The sequence below is a fragment of the Trachymyrmex septentrionalis genome, unplaced genomic scaffold, assembly GCF_001594115.1.
Source record: "Trachymyrmex septentrionalis isolate Tsep2-gDNA-1 unplaced genomic scaffold, Tsep1.0 scaffold128, whole genome shotgun sequence".
Taxonomy (NCBI): domain Eukaryota; kingdom Metazoa; phylum Arthropoda; class Insecta; order Hymenoptera; family Formicidae; genus Trachymyrmex; species Trachymyrmex septentrionalis.
The window spans coordinates 909,963-922,860 of NW_017304417.1; the positions used below are offsets into that span (position 1 = coordinate 909,963).

At 30.8% G+C, this 12,898-nt stretch overlaps 1 protein-coding gene across 1 annotated transcript in view; it reads left to right on the top strand.

Annotated features, from left to right (window-relative positions):
* The window catches only part of LOC108756518 (protein-methionine sulfoxide oxidase Mical), a 28,037-nt gene extending 15,181 nt beyond the window's left edge, over positions 1-12,856 (top strand). The window contains exons 18-28 of the mRNA XM_018500395.1: positions 4-141; positions 398-579; positions 851-4,254; positions 6,244-6,847; positions 7,554-10,411; positions 10,527-10,674; positions 11,020-11,167; positions 11,302-11,411; positions 11,701-11,874; positions 12,087-12,201; positions 12,701-12,856. Coding sequence (XP_018355897.1) covers positions 4-141; positions 398-579; positions 851-4,254; positions 6,244-6,847; positions 7,554-10,411; positions 10,527-10,674; positions 11,020-11,167; positions 11,302-11,411; positions 11,701-11,874; positions 12,087-12,201; positions 12,701-12,797 — 7,978 coding nt within the window. The 3' untranslated portion in view covers positions 12,798-12,856. The remainder of the gene's footprint in view (positions 1-3; positions 142-397; positions 580-850; positions 4,255-6,243; positions 6,848-7,553; positions 10,412-10,526; positions 10,675-11,019; positions 11,168-11,301; positions 11,412-11,700; positions 11,875-12,086; positions 12,202-12,700) is intronic.
* The last annotated feature ends 42 nt before the right edge of the window (positions 12,857-12,898 follow it).

Sequence of the window (12,898 nt, forward strand, 5' to 3'; positions counted from 1 at the left end):
AAGAATTGAATTTGAAAATCTGGCAGAAATATCAGATCCCGAGGAAGGTCACAGTCAAATGGATGAAGATGAATGGACAGACAGAAATTTTGGTGCTTCTACCGCAGAAATGGGATCCAGTGATGATATTTCTGATATGAGGTAAACATGCATATATTATTTATATAATATTTTTCATACCACTTTTTGTATAGCTTTATAGTATTTAAATAAAAATAATTCTGATTTAATTATGACTGATATGAATAAGATTTTAAACTTTAAATTTGTATTAGAGTATATCTGTATTTTAATATTTGTATTCGTTTACAATACAAAAAGCAATGTATATGTATATATATTCATATATTAAAATTTTTTATTATAATAATTGTTCAAATTATCAATTTTTTTGTAGTGATTCTGATGAAGATAATGAAGTATTTGAGGAAGCTATAGATCAACCATTAACGACTGAAGGAACTCTTGAATTAGCTAAAAATTGGACATTGCGCTATTCGCATCCACATGCTACAATCGGGCAATCTGACACTGGGAGCAACGAATATGAAGATTCTAGTGATGAATATACTAGTGAAGGTAACATTTATCATACATATATGAAAGTATATGTACACGCACGCACAAAACTTGTTAAAATTATACAACATCAATATTTTTTGTTACATTTTACATAGCACGATTTTCGTTATGAAAATATTCTCTGTATCGATTTTAATTATAAAAAATGAAGAGAACAGAAGGGAAAAAAGAATAGAATGTGAAATAATTTTAATAAATTCTCCAACTTATATTACAAATTCTTCAACTTATATTTATATTGTAACATATATTTTGATTTCTTTATTAGATGATGAAAGCGGCACTGCGACCGAAGATGAGGAAGACGTACGTGCGCGAGAGCTTCGGAAGCAGGAAGTATGGTTGAAGGTGCCACCGCGCAATTGTGATACCGATACCGGTTCGGAAACAGAGGTGAAACAATCTCAAGACTCTATAGATCCCGCTATAGTTCAAGAGTCATTCATTTCTTTCGAATCCAAAGTAACATCGCCCACAATTTCCAACATGAATACAAATGATAATGATCTATCATCCGAGAGAAATACTTTCGGAGAACTGCTAAAATTCTCCAATGAGACAGCATTAATTTTTAATGAATTAGCTAAAAATATATACGATCAAGACAGTATGATTTCCACTTATAAAAATGGTGCATCTCTCAATGTTATTTCGCAAATTTCTGAAAATGTAATTTGCGCAACTGATTTCAATCAGTCTCTTCCAATGCCAAATAACACTAACAATAATATTTCGGATCAAAATAATTCTGAGTACGAAAGTTTTGTGGACGAAAGTATTCAATTAGAATTAGACGAATTAGATGATAAAGTTTACGATGATTGTTCACAAAATAATATCCTCGATGTTAACATAAGAAGTCTTACACCAAATTCTATTAATTTCAATGCAAATGTTAATGATTGGGGTAGAAATAATCTAGTTAAGAATTCATTAAATTTATCTACAAATAATTTGAGAGGAGATTCCGCGTTAAATAGTTTGACAGTTGGTTTAGAAACAGTTGCGAAAATTACAGTTGCAGATATTATACCTTGCATTGAAACAAGCAAGGATTCCAAGGTTTCTGATAACGAAACTATCCTTAATGCTAATGAATTGCCGGGTATGATCACTTCTTTGAATGAAAGCAAAAATTCTTTATCTTCTTCATCGTCAGAGATTTATCAATCGGTAGAGATGTTGTATAGTGACAATTCAATTATTAGCGATCACTTGGACGATTTAGTAGAGTACTCGAAATCTAATTTGCCTGAAGAAATAGAAATATTTAAGTGTGAAAATATTAGTATTACTAATCAAAGCAAGGATAGCTATTTTATTAACAGAGATAGGAATGTTGAGTTTATTGACGATAGTAATAATATTCCTATGAGCAATATTATTGATAAGAATATTGGCATACATTCAACAACTCCGATACCTCCTGCGAGCGTATTACAAGAGTTGATACATCCAATAGTAATAGTGACATCGCCATCTCCGACACAAGAGATACAGCTTGACGAAGTATCTTTAGAAACTTCGAAATTACTGGTTCCCCTAGAATCGCGTAGTGTTCCAAGTTTTGGTAACTGTGATAACGCATTTGATAAGCTGAAGCGCGATCTAAAGCAAAGAAAAGCAAAGAATAAAGTTATAGAAAATGGACTTCGACCACTGTCAACTGAATATGCCCAGTTGAAGATGAGTAAATATTTTACGGAGAATAAAAAAATTGTTTCGAAAGATCAAGTTCCTACACAAAGTGAGGGAACTGAAGATACATCTAATCTAAAAATGGTAAAGTTACATATTAAACCTAAATTATCCAATAGAGTAAATGCAGAGGAAATGCTTAAATACTTTAATAAGACCAGTTCTTCAAGTAATAACAAATCTAAAACTTCCAACATAATCGCTATTAAACAAAATGAAAGACGAAAGTTAGAAATTGATATCGAAGAAATAAGCAACTTGGACGAGAATGACATTGATGTGATTGATCAACAATTTAATCAAATCGAAGAGCAAAATAAAATTGCAAACTTGAAAGGCGATTTGCCTTTCAAATTTGATGAGACGAGTTCTCAGTTTTATTTGTCAGAATTTGAAGCAGTGCGTAATGATGAAAAGGAAATAGCATGCGATAGTTTAGATTTGACAAGAAATAGTCTTATTGAATTAAATTCTCAATTAAATGTTGACAGTAATCGTATTGATCCACTAACATCGAACTATAATATTCCTACATTAGAGAACAAAAATATTTCAAACACAAATGCAGATACAGATATGAATATAAATACTAACAATTTCAAATTTCCTACTGTTATAATTTCCAACATATTGACGTTGCAAACGGATGTAAAAAATAATGTTTTTAATATTACAGATGATAGAAAAGAACAAAAAAGGATTAATCCAACAGACAACGTTCTGAATAGTGACATAAATGAAACAAATCAAGAAAAGAAAAACAATATAAATTTAAATAGCAACACAATAGATGATATAATGAAAGAGAATAATATAATTAAAGCAGATATACAAACCAATATTTTAAATAATACAGAAAATGAAGAAAAAAGAGCGAACACGATGAATTTAGATGGAACCATACTAACAATAAGTAATAATAGTGATGAAAAACAAGTTAACAAAACAGATATTTTAAATGATAACCTGAATAAAGATAATAAATCAAAGAAACATTTGTTATTCGGAAATAATACACTTCTCAATGGAAAATTAACTGCTCCTTTACGGTTAAATAATAATACGGATAAAGTTATCAAATACAATAGATTGCATAAAAGCGATACTAATTTGAATGAAGATACATCGCGGGTTTTTCCTAAAAGTATTAACAGTTATTCTAAATCATTATCTGAATTAAAAAACACGACATCTAAAGATGAGTCCGCAATAAAGACAATAATTGTCGAGAGAATAGTAAATACATCTATGAATATTAAAGATACAATTATAAATAATAATTTAGCAGAAAATTGTGTTAAAGAAGTTCCTAAAAGGCCCGAGCGAAAAAAAAAGTCTTATGACATAATTAGTCCTTTTCAAAAGGCTTTAATAGAGAATCCTAATTTGAAAATTTCTAGCACTGAACTCTCTCTGCCTGAAATTTCAGTAAGAAGAAAATTAGCAAAAAAAAGCTTGAAACTTTTATGTCAAAATCAAGTTATTGAAGATATGCCAAAACTACAAAGTCAAACTGTCGAGAATATTTCAAGATTATATGGTCAGAATAGCAATAATGGTTTTAGTATTCAAAGTCAAGATGTGGAAAAGTTTTCAAAAGTTAACAGTCCAGACATTATTTCAGAAGTAATAAGTCGAGATGTTAATGATGTCTCGGAAATTCACTGTCAAGATATTCAAAATCCTGATACTAATTCAATAGATGTTCAAAGACCAATAAGACGAAATGTCACAAAATTACAAAGTCGGGACATTACGAATCTTTCGAATTTCAACAACGAAATTACAAAAGATGTAAAAAATATTATGATAGCAGAAAATCATAATGTCACCGATATGTCAAAATTACAAAATAAAAAAAAATCTGTAACGTCAGCCCAAGAAGTTTATCATACAAATTCGCATTTGTCAAATAAACCTGAGGAATCTATCAAATTTATTTCTAGAAATAGTCACTCAAAGAAAGACAAATGCGTAATTTCATAATGTTAATAATAATATTTGTGCTATTATTATTAAATTATTTTGTAATGTAATGCTTTATAAGAAATGCTTTCACTTATATATACGTTTTATTATAATTATCTAACTAATACAACTGTTTAGTATTTTTGAATATTAAAAGTTTATGAAAGTTTTCTACGTTACGTAATTTTCAAATTATAAATAATTAAAAACAAATAATTTCTCGCAAATTAAGTTTCAAGAATATGATTAAATACTGAACTCTTACTCCTTTCAAATCAAAACTTTATATGTAAAACTTGAGGTCTCTCTCTAGTTTTATCAAAACATATTAATGATTCTAAGAAGTGTGAAGAATTGTGAAAAATATAGCATACAATTGAATTTTTGTTGAAAAACTGTTTTAGACTGGTCAAATCTATTTAAGTGATCCGATGTTATTATATTTTATTATTCTGCATATTTACTACAAATTTATTAAATATTGATAGATTATATATATATTTTACTTCTATATACTTATATATTAAATCAATCCGTATTTTAACAATACTTCAATTAATTTAATAAGGTTCCTTAATTCGAATAAATTAATAAATAAACAAGAAAGGGCCACGAGCCAAACTGGATATTAATGTTATATATTAAATCTTGTATACTATATATGCAACAATAATCTCATGTATAACAAATGGTTTAACCTCTATCGGGTCATTTTCAATGTTTAAAATTTGCCTAAAACGTTAAAATTATTAAAAATAATTTTGATATAAAATAATATAATCATCCCTAATTCCTGTTTTACGCGTTTTATATATTGTTCGCAGTTCTTCTTTTTTGATGAATGGCCAGTCATTCAATTAATGGTCAATATAAGTAAAATAATGTGTAGATTTCTAAAAGTGTGAACCAAGTCTTATGTGAACAGGATAGAAATACCTGAATTGGCCGTCCATTGTTACGTAAAATGTATTTTATAACAATTGTGTAATTTAATATTTTTGGCAGTTTTGCTGATGAGAACTCAGAGAACTCGCGTAACCATGTACTTGTAATGTACGAAAACGTTAACAATATGTCATAGACAAGAATAATTATTATTATATTATATTATTTTATTGTTTATATCGAAATATGTACCAAATTTATATATACCAAAATTATTTTTAATACTTTCAGGCGAATTTTAAACATTGAGAATGACCCGATAGAGGTTAAAGGTTTATTTTTATATGTAGTATATGAGATTTAATATATAGCATTAACATCCAGCTTAGCTATGGCTCTTTCTTGTTTATTTATTAATCCGGTTTTTTTTTAATAATAAAGTTAGGAATATAACTGTAAGGTTTGCGATTTTACAATTTAGGTACAGAGATTTTTGGAATTGATACATTATATAATTCATAATTTCTCTCTTAGACATCTTTAGTAGATATTGTAGTTATGTAATTTTAAATTAGGGAAAATTGTGAGATGTATTAATAAAGTAAAAAAAGTACAAGCAAAATTCTTGGCTGATGGTGATTGATTTTTTAATTTTCAATGGGGCTAATTTTTAGTCAACCAATTATATAAGGAGCATTGAAAAAAAAGGTAATCCATCTTGTTGTGTATGAATGGTGTGTTATTGAACTAATTTATTATTAACATTGACTTAAATCATTAATCGTTTGTGTTTGCTTATTCTAAAAAAGTAGAAGTTTCCTCACCAATATTGACTAATTCATTTAGAAATTACCACCAGCCAGTACTTTATTAAATATCTCACCACGTTTTTGTTTTAATTATAAAATATGCGATAAAATATTGGTTTATACATACATATAAAACCTATTTACAGAAATAACACATGTCAGAATATATCCACTCATAATCAGAATATTAGCATCTATGTCTTTCTTTATTCAACACTTACTAATTTACTAAACTCTTACTTATTATTCTAATTATATATTTATTATAATTTTTATTCATTTAGCACACTTTGATCTGTAGGTTGTATCTTCGGAAGATGCATCGACTAATGAAAGTGTGGAAAATTCCGCAACTGAGATTTCGACCGACTCTGAATTCGAGCACGATGAAGCGACTCCGACACAGCATGAGATTCCCGAAATTACCATCAACGATTCTTATGTGCGGAAAACGAGAGGCACTTATGTTGAACCGAAGAAGGTGCAGGTGAAGAGTAAGATGATCTCTTCGATCAATGGCAACTTGACGCAAGGCAAGAAACAGCAAGACACTAGGGAGCGATTTTTGGAAGACCATATTAAGATGGAGTCGAATAAAGAAGTAAATTGTAACATGCCAGCTTCTGTTGACACAAATAACTGCACACCATTGTTAAATCCACGAAAGGGAGATTATCTTCTGAATCGTACTCATTCCACTGGCGGAATCGCTTCGAGGCTCTCTTTAGAATTGAAAAAACGTTATTTATTGGGAGGATCAGCGTTGGGTGGTTCCGTCATAAAATCAGGTTCGACGTCTAATGTGGACACGAAGTTGAGAAATTTTACTGATGCAATCTCCCAACATCAAAAGTTGTTAAATCCTGCACCAGAGCCTAGTCCTACCATGCAGGCGTTTCTTCAAGGTACCTTTATTTTTATGCTTATTTTCATGTTTTTAATAATATTTTAATATATTAATTTCTATATTATTTTATAACATTTTTAATATTCAAAAATTTCTAATAACACAGGCCTGCAGCCGAGTTACACATTTCGATATTGCCTATCGTCATCCCCACTCCTTTTGTTTCATAGTATTTAGAATTTAGATCATACGCGGAGACATAAAACGCTTGAACTCAAGGATGATATTAACCGTAACTTATACAGGGCACTATAGGACTTTGAAATATATTACCTCACTGTACATTTACCGTTTACAAATTCTTTATTATTATAATTATAGCTATTTTGTTAGAAACTCGATTTATTTATTAAAAATAATTTTTTTGAAATTTTTTTAGTATGCAAACTTAATTAACACACGTGTTCTACATTGAAGTGTTACTTTTGAGTTTCTAACATAATAATAATAATAACAATACAAATTTGTGAACAGTGAATGTGAGGTAATATGTTTCAAAGTCCTGTAGCCTTATAATGCCCTGTATGAGTTACGGCTAATCCTCGAGTTCAAGCGTTTTGTGTTTCCACACACGGTTTAAAATGTCTATATAACATATATAACAATATTTATGATATATTAATTATTAAAAAAAGAGAAAAAAATTTGTAAAATGTTATATTCTTGAAAAACATCTTTTATGTGTATGATTGTATTTTTTTAAGGTACTAGTAAACTGCGAATCAACAATGCACCGCTTTCTCCATTATCGCCTACAATTTTATTTTCTCGACAATTATCATCTGATCACTGCCGAAATTCATCGAATAATATCGCAAAACCGACCACCTTGATAGAAACATCCAAGACGCAGCAATTACCTGATTTAGTGAAAGAATCCAGTATCTTGAAATCGAAGACAGCACCCAATATCTGCAGTGAATCATCGATGAAAGACAGGGAGTTAATCAACGAACAAGTATTTCTACAGCAAACTAATAACTTGACAAAAAACGCCGTAGAGGATATAAAAAGCTCGCAAAATATTGAGAAAATTCTATCAAACAATATGGAAGAAAGTAATGGTTTTAGACCGCGTAGTCCCCTTCACGAAACATCTATTGTCGTGCCGCAAGTGGATTGGAGCAAGAAGAACGAAGACAAGGATGCCAGTTCGGGCGATTCTGAGATAGATAGTGATTCATTATCTTCCTCCAATTCTAACGAAGCAATTGAAAACGAACAACTTGTTGCTGTAAATTTTTCGCCGCCTAGATTGCAGATTCACAGTACCGATGGCGATCTTTTATTGGATGAAGGAATTGATCAATACAAACATTATAATCTCGACGATGGCCAGACTTTCGAACCCGATTCTATCGAAGTCTCCTTTCTGCAGGATCGCCGATTACATGATTCAATTAACAATACACATACTATTGAAGTGATAAATAATAATATGGAACAATTAGACTTGCAGGATGACAGCAGGAAGAGTAACTGCAGTAGTTCTACTTCCGAAGCTTCGGCAGTGTCTAATAAACAAGACGATTCCGAGGAAAACGACATTACCACCGCAGCATTTACTGAAACAGAATTTTCCGAATGGGCTCGCGACGGGGAAGCTTTGGTTTCTGAAGACCTTCGTGATGTAGAACTCGATATTGATCCTGGTTTTATCACTGTACGAAAGAATAATACAAAACTATCCTCTACACTTGCTAGAATTGTTAAAGAAGAGGATACGGAACTCGACTATTTCAAGCTTGATCGGGTAGTCGATCAACAGGAATACCCGAACAATAACACGTCAAAACTGTTAGTCAATGGCGAAGATATTAATTACATGGACACGGACAATGAGTCACTGCTGGATGACAGTCTCCAAGATGCCTCGAATGTCGCGATGTTGAAAAATCGAGGCTACATCGAATTCGTAAATGTCAAGACGACTCTTTCCAACATTCCTGTTTCAACTAACATGCGCAATCTACCAGTCGCTGACGCACCGATAGCGAGACTCGACCTGGAAAATGACTCGTACGATGAAGACGAAGAAGAAGGCTTCAAGGACGCTAATGTGATTGAGATTGATCCAATTACTATGGAGGATGTGATGGGCAAATTAAACGAGCCTATTATGAATAAATCATCAATGAAGCCGAAAATTCAAACTGAGGAACAAGATGAAAATGAATTTAAGGAGAACGTGAAGCGGGAACAATTAGCAGAAGCTTTTAACAAAGAATTACTTCAATCGATGGAGGAAGATAGTCTGTTACTTGTTGAACCAGCGGAGGATACGACTACTAGCGAAGTCGTTACAGTGCTTGCCAGTCCGATTAACCCTCAGGTGTCTATAGTTCCTGTAGAAATGACAGAAAAACACGAGGAATCAGCCAAGACGGATTCTAACAATCCAGACTATTTAGAATATGTAAAGAGATTGCAATCTCGAATCGCAGAGTTTAGCAACGCCAAGGATTCCATTGACGTAAGAAAATCAAGACGAAAAAATTCGAAAAGCTTAGTAGCGCAGACACGCACTGCAGAAATGATCACTGAAGAGATTAAGTGTCAAGAAACAATAAGTGTAAACGGTAACAGTAATGGTATCAATTCACCAGCGACCTCGAGGAAACTTGAAGAGATTACAAGAGAACGATCAAAACAAAAGGATCTTATTCAAGATCTTCTTATGGATAAACTTGAGGCTCACAAACAAAAGTCAGCCGAAAAAAAGGCCCGAAGAGCTGCCAGAGCTTCATCTTTTACCACCGGGCTATCACCGATAAAACCATCATTATCTAATATTTCTTCCGTTGGTAACAAGTTTGTGCCTACTTCTATAATGTCGCCAATAAACAGTCCTACTCACACAATTTTCGGGGAAGCGAGTAAGTCGTCGAATCTTTCGATGTCTTTGTACTCTTGTGAACAGACCGATCAAGAAGAAACCAAAGAAAAAATCCCAAAGAAGGCAGACGAAAAGTCGATTATTACTAGTCTAGAGGATGCTTTTAAAACGCCACTTGCGCCATCAAGATTGAAAAACGAGGAAGTGAGGAGAACTGCCGAAAAAGCCAGACAAGATGCTCGAGAACGAGCTAGAATGAAAAGCGATGAAGACTTGGGCTTAAGTCCTGAAGACAGAATCAAGGAATTAAGAATGAAGGTGACGCGGAGACAACTCTCAATGGACGATACGAAAAAGGACGATACGCCGAAGACTGAGAGAATTAAATCGTATAACTTTAGCGCAATACATAATTCGGAGCTGAAATTACAAATCAGCAAAAGTACCGATAATATGAAAAACATCGCAAAAAAAATCAATTTTCAAAAACTGCCAGCGACTAGCGCGAAATCAATGGACGAGATGCTAAATACTGCAGGTCTATCACTTTCGGATAATAATAGCATGGTAATCAAACGGGACAAAAAGCCGAAGGACTCGGAGAGAAGAAAAAGTATTATACAGGCGGTGTCAGATTTCTTCTTCAAAAAGGAAACAAATTCATCGCCCAATCAGAAGGACAAGTTATCAGTATTCCGACTGACTTCAAGAGGGTCAAAAGGAAAAGTAAGTCATATTATTATCATATTATTATTATTATTATCATTAATATTATTATTAACATTATGAAGTGTTCTGAGAAAGAAAACTATAATATATTGTTTCGGTATGTAAAATGCAGATTGATAAAACTATTCCATCGAAATGCGACATGAGACCTAAAAGTGTATGCGAAGATATGCTCGTAGGAAATTTCTTCACTGAAAAGTCACCACCTGTGCCGCCACCACCGCTTAATTATTCTACGTATACCACTCAAGTGTCACCAGGTATGACTTATGCAAGTATTCTTATCATTTTACGAGAATATGTTGTAACATTATTTAAATTATAGAGTATACATCTGTATTACATGCACATTGCATGCATACTTTTTCTGATAATAAATACATAAATTATTTGATTTCATCATCATAAAATAACAATTCTGTTTTGTGAGTTATTATATTTTGTACGCTATTTTTTAAAATAACTCTTATGTTACAAAACAGAAAGTAATGTATTAATCCCTCTTATATTTGTATTTATCTCGTTAATGATATAAAGATACAAAATAATATTGTATTATGATATAATTTTATATATTGATATAATTTTATACTTTTATGTTTTAGATGACAGTTTATCAGATGACGATACCAAAACAACTGCTTTATCAACGTCATGCATGCAAAAAGTTACGGCAACTGAAGAATTGTGCAATAGCGTTTCTCGTAAATTGAAGACTGCTAAAAAAATAACTAGACAAGCACAATTAAAGAGGTAAGACATAATATACTTGTATTATATTTAAATAAAGAGAACAACATGCTAAGACAAATTTGAGCATACTTATATATGCTTGTAGTGCAGTTTTTTTAATTTGAAAATTCTGCTAAATTAAATACATTTTAAAGATTACGAATGGCTCAAGAAATACAAAGAAAACTGGAAGAAACCGAAGTAAAACAAAAGGAATTAGAAAGCCGGGGCGTAAGTGTCGAAAAAGCGCTGCGTGGTGAAGGAGGTAATACAATATTATTTACATATGTATAGATCCTTCCAAATTTTTAATATTTAATCTTCGTTATTATATCTTAAAATTAGAATATAATATTCTGCTTATATATCTAATTTACTATTACTGTAATTTCAAATTCATTTTATTTGATTTGTATATCGACCTTTAATTGCTTTAATTGCTTTTAATTTAAAAAAACAAAGTATAAAAAATAATACATATTAATTGTTAAAATAAATATTTTATATATGTGTAAATATATATATAATATGAAATATTAAATAATTTCATTTAGATTCTTCCAACCGTGAAGAAGCTGATTTGCTTAGGGAATGGTTTGATTTAATGAAAGAACGTACGGAACTGCGTAGATACGAAAAGGAACTTCTAGTGCGTGCGCAAGAAGTTCAATTGGAAGATCGTCATGAGCGATTGCAACAAGAATTGCGTGAACGTTTAGCTGACGATGGTAAATATTTCTAAATTTTCTAATTATTTATTATTTTATGATAATTATTAGAATTTATCGAACATTAAATATTCTATTAAAAACACAAAATGTTAAGAATGACATATTTAAATGATAAAACTATTAACATATTATTATCAGCAAGAAATTTTTAGATTACAATGTGTATATAAGCATATAACGGTTTTATAAATTGTAATATAATTTCACAGATGATAAAAAGACCAGTGATGATGTTAAAAAGGAAGGAGAAATCTTGACGGAAATGTTAGAGATAGTAGCAAAAAGGGATTCCTTAATCGCTCTATTAGAAGAAGAACGACAAAGGTGGTGTAAATCATCGTGTTTGACACACATATTACTTCTACAAATGCATGTTATGTCCATATTTTTATTTTCTCTCAAATCTGAGTATTTACTATACATTTTTAAATTATTAACTATTCTATTTGTTTATATTTTTTTCAATTCATATAGTGGAAATATTTATTAATTATTGTCAGAAATCGTTAATAGCTCTTTACACAGATTTTTTAAATAGTAGTCGTGTGTGTATTTTTTTTAAGTTTTTTGAGAAAATAAAGATGCAAAAAGTTATATGTTATGACTTATTTGTATTGTATTATGTAAAAAGAAGAAATAAGCTAATAATAGAAATGTGTTTAAAATTACTTTTTTAATCTAAATGTTTCTCTTTGATAGATCAAGTGTAAATGTTTTTGAAGAAAAATGATGATTGGACTAAATAAATTTTTGTGAATACAGTTTTAACAAGTTATATACTATTTTTCTAAAATTAATACAAATATATTTATTTCTCTTTTAGATATCAAAACGAAGATCGCGACCTCGAAGCTCAAATGTTGGCTAAAGGCCTGAGATTAACGCCAATTAAGAAATGTGGTCCTAAATATTCAGTCTAAGAAAGATACGCTTCTGTACATATATTCTCCGCTACAATTTTTTATTGCATGATAACACCAGAAGAAAATTTTATATGTATATATATATATATATATTTATT